Here is a 4,657-nt window from a genome sequence, read left to right as displayed (position 1 = left end):
TGTTCACAGCAGCATCGTGGCTTCATTCTAAAGACTAGGTGTCAGGACGCCCGGCAGAGGGTCCTGACCTGAGAAGACATCCCTGTGGGCTCAGCCCCCTCTCTGTGACATTCTCTCCCTGAGGTGCCAGTCTGCAGGGGGCATTTGACCTAGCTATTCCCCTTCTGCATATGTTCCTTGAAGAATTTAAACTATCACACAAGAATGGTCTCTGTGCACCCATGTTTACAGCAGAACAGATTGTCATAGCCAAATCGTGGAAGTAGCCCAAATGCCCGTCAACCACAGAATGGATAAAAGAGATGTGTTTTTTTTAATACAAGGAAGAATACTCAGCCATAAAGAAGGATGAATTGAGGACATCTCTAAGGAAATGGATGCACCGGGAGACTATATTCTTAAGTGAAATATTTTGAACATGTGTAAATATTGCGTTGTCTCCCTGGTGTGAGAGGCTGAAAGTGTAAATAAGGACCAAAATATATACAATAGATATTATCAAATAAGAAGAAAATATTCAACTGGCCGTGGTGGCACATGCCTGTAATCCTAATCTCAGCACTCAAGAGGCTGAAGCAGAAGGATTGCTACAAGTTTAGGACCTGGCTGGGCTAGAAAGTGAGTTCTAGGCCAGCCTGAACTACATAGTGAAACCCTGTCACAAAAAGACAAACAGAAGAAACAGAAGGAGGAGAAGGAGGAGGATAAAGTGGAGGAGGAGGAGGAGGAGGAAGAAGAGAAGGAAGAGGAGGAGGAGGAGGAGGAGAAATTACTCAAAAGAAAAGAGGAACTAGGAAAGGGTAAGGAAGGAAGCCAAAAAAAAGAAAGCCAATAAAAAGCATAAAATGGAAACAAAGCTTTGTAAATAAGACAAGGAAGAGGATTGAAGGGAGGGGAGGGAATTGGGAGAAAAAAAGAGGAATCAAGATATATCATATACATGTACAAATTCCCTACGGGGAATGTGACCATTCTGTACATCTAAGTTGTGCAATAAACAATACAGAAGAGCTCCTAGAGCCAGGTGTGGTGGTGCTCACCTGTAATCCCAACACTCCGGAGGCTGAGACAGGAGGATCGTTTTCAATTCAAGGGCAGCTTGGGCTACAAAGTGAGCTCAAGGCCAGCCTGAACTGCAGAGAGAGACCCTGTCTCCAAAAAAAGAAAGAAAAAAAGCTCCTAGTGACAGAGCTCGGATGTGAACCCAGGCAGCAGTCTCTGCACTCCCTGCTCCTTCGGTGCAGAACCACTCTACACTGTGTAGAAGTTTCAGTGGCTCTGTCGCTGTAGTCTAACTCATTTTCTTACATTCTTCTGTCTAATACTGAGAACATACACAATTTAAAATGTGCAAGACCAGATTACAGGGCCAGGGTTGTAGCTAGGTGGCATAGCACCTACCTGGCCAGCACGAGGACCTGAGTTCCATTCCTGCTACCAAAAACAAAAAAGAGAGAGACAGACCAGATTATAGCGTGTAGGGGCATAAAGTTGGGCAATAAAACCACCAAGAGACACAGATAAGAGACTATTATGAGATCAAGTAGAAAGAGAGCTCTAATTAGCACAGGGCACACGGGTTTGAGGGCGTCTAGAAAAGTTCTGTCAATCAGGATGGAGGTTTTGGAGACGCTTATCTTATGAGAATTGATTAAACACTTTTACCTGTGAAAGAAGAAACGACAGTGCGAGTGTCCTCTGGCAGGGACCCCGCTTTGCTTTTCATTTTACCCCAGTGTCCGGGTCATCTGCACAGCAGAGGCCCTGGAGGCTGCCCGTCAGTGTGCTGTGCACAGGAAGCCACACCGCCCTGAGGGCTCCTCAGCGCCAAGGCTGGCCGCCTCCTCCTCATCACAGCGTCCTGGGAGGTGGGAACAGGCCACACGCATGGATGCAGTCATGCCCACACCTCACAGGACAACAAGTCTGCACGCCCCAGACAGCTAAGTCCCCGGTGCCCTGCAGCCGACCCCTGTCACTGACTCCCCCTTCCAGGTCTGTACAACATCACAGGGGTCTTCACAGCGCTGCTCCCAGGCTTCCCTCCCCCTCTCAGGACCACACGGGGCACACTGGCCTGAGATCAGGACATGTGCACTGTTTGCAATCGTTGGCTTTGGAAACCACAATTCAAGAATACTCTTGACCTGTGCGCTTGAACATGTGTTTCTGAGATCATATGTGATACTCTTCTCAGGACAGTTCCTCAAAGAGAAATTCCTCCATGGAAATGTAAACACAGTTACATTGTTGCCATGTTTGGCAAAAGCTCCTTTAGTTTTTATTTCATCTTCCTTTGTAGCAGTTGATTTCCCTACTCTCAGGCCCAGACACGCATCCTTCACTTTTGTCCTTGCCAAACTGATGCATTTTAATTTTTACTCCAACTCCAGTTTCATATTCTAATTTGTGTTCACTTTTCTTACTAATGCACTTGACAGTTGCATTTCTTCTTTTCAAGGTTCTTGCTAATATTCATTATTTCCCAGTTGAGGTCTCTGCACTGAAAAAAACCCAGCATCTGTTCATCCTGGCTGACGTGGGTGAAGTTTCTCCTTTTCAGTTGCAGCTGCGTCTGCGGTTGCTCTGCACACATGACGGGGGCTGGTCACTGAGCCTCTGTCACAGCCCTGAAGCAGCGTGGTGACCACACCCTCATTTGGGGAGGCACCGAAGTTCTCAGTTCTCCCTGAGATCCCCAAATTGAAGCTCCAGTCCAGAACTGTTTTTTCCCATCGTGCTGAACTAAGTTGGCCCCTGACTGTCCAAGGTCTTCTCACCCTGTGCTGCTGAGGTGAGTGAGGATCGAAAGTTGTTTCGCTGCGGCGGGTCCTCCCGCCTCAGCTCAGCAGCACTGACACACGCTGCCTCACTGTCCTGGTATTTTCCATGTGCTTTGGAGTTTGATCACACTCATGCATTAGTACATTATTTCTTTTTATTTTTATTTTTATTTTTTTAGGTTTTTCTCCGGTACCGGGAACCGAACTCACGTCCTTGCGCTTGCCAGGCAGGTGCTTTTGCCGCTGAGCTAAATCCCCAGCCCCTAGTACATTGTTTCTGACCTGGGTGAATTTCACTGTTCTGTGTGGTTTTTCTCTTCTGGTCGCGCTGAGAGAACCTTTCTTTAACCCACACTTGAAAATCTGAACAGAGATCCTAACCTACAGTGGGGTGATGAGAAGAGAAGAGTGCAAAGGAAGAGGAACAGAGAGGCGTCTCTGAGTCGTGGAGAAATCAGAGGTCAGAGCGGGAGGTGGAGGAGAGTTCTGTACCCGGCTGTTACTGATTTCCGTTACTGCACCAAATTATGTGAGGGGAGGACACTTAATAAAGAAAACGGGTCCCTGTGTCTTACAGTTCTGAGGTTCAGTGCCAGAGGGCCTCTTCTGAGATGTTCTCCCTGCCGGGCGTCCTGAGGGGTACAGAGCGCCACCTGCAGGGCGTCAGGCCCCACACTCAGGTCTGTGTTGTGGTGTCTGCCCGTCTCTGTCCTTACGCAGCCACCAGTTTTCAGTCATGGTGGCTCCAGCCGGTGACCTTGTCTAACCCTGCGAGCTCCGGAAGTCTCCCCTCCAACCTCCATACTCAAAGGAGTTTCCACCCGCTCAGCACCGCACAATGGGGACTGGATTTTAACACCCGGACCCTTGGGGAACACGGCGAATCCAACGTTCCGTCCACAGCAGGTTCTCAGGTGGAGTTCTAAGGCCTAAAGCCTTCGCTGATAATTTACAAAGTGTTTGCAGGACTTGGGTGATGTTCCGTGTGTGCTGTCTTCAGGAAATGTTTGCCCTGCAGTTAAGTGCAGAGCTGTGGGCCTCCTCGTATTTACCGGGTTTAGAAACCTAAAATGCCAAGAGTGACACACAAACACAGTAATTAGCTCAGGTGATCAGGGTTTTTGATATTTTATGACCACTTGGTGATAGGTCATGGTTTGGGTCGTCTGCATACTGTAATTACTAAAATATCCATTCCCCTTTCTCGGGCTTGGCATGTTTTGGAGATGTGTCTCATCATCACATAGAAAACCACGGTATCTTGTGAAGATCACGTGGATTCACTGGAGTCCATGGGTCTCAATGCGGCTTTTTGCATAACGTAAGAAAAACTAAGCACACTAAATATGGACTATAGAAATGCCCTTAGCTACATACAATTGTTTACACTTAAATTTATTGCAGAAATCTTCAGCTCCTTGGGCATGTGCCACCTGCGCACAGGGTGGGCGAATCCTCGTCCCGGGGCGCGGCTACGCGGGGCTGAGCCCAGGGCTGCGCCCGGCTCCGGAAACAGCCTCGCGCTCCCCGCGGTTTCACTTCTCCCTCTGCCAACCTGTGTCTGCTCCTTCTGCCTGGACACTGGTGACGCTGCCGCGCTTCTCAAGCCCATTGCCTGCGGGCTCCCAGCCCAACCAATCAGGGATGCCGCGTCTCCGGTTATAAAGTCCTCACAGGGCGCAGGGACTCACGAGTCCCCAACTCCCGAGGGTGGGAGTGATGGCGCCCCGAACCCTCCTGCTGCTGCTCTCGGGGGCGCTGGTCCTGACCGAGACCCGCGCGGGTGAGTGCGGGCGGAGGGGCGGGGAGCGGCGCGGGAGGAGGTCGCGGTCTCACCGCCCCGCCCCGCAGGCTCCCACTCCCTGCGCTACTTC

At 49.8% G+C, this 4,657-nt stretch overlaps 1 protein-coding gene across 1 annotated transcript; it reads left to right on the top strand.

Moving 5' to 3' along the window:
- Positions 1–4,192: 4,192 nt before the first annotated feature.
- On the top strand, positions 4,193–4,657 carry LOC106147570 (translation initiation factor IF-2-like; the record flags this gene model as incomplete). Its single annotated transcript, XM_013509824.1, is given in 2 exon segments — positions 4,193–4,566; positions 4,635–4,657. Coding segments are annotated over 2 exon segments (382 nt in total), but the record flags the coding sequence as incomplete, so codon positions are not given.

Source organism: Chinchilla lanigera, unplaced genomic scaffold, assembly GCF_000276665.1.
Source record: "Chinchilla lanigera isolate Chin_1 unplaced genomic scaffold, ChiLan1.0 scaffold00182, whole genome shotgun sequence".
In the NCBI taxonomy this organism is placed as follows: Eukaryota; Metazoa; Chordata; class Mammalia; order Rodentia; family Chinchillidae; genus Chinchilla; species Chinchilla lanigera.
The sequence above is the reverse complement of the archived record's forward strand: the minus strand, read 5'-3'. Positions and strand labels throughout refer to the sequence as shown.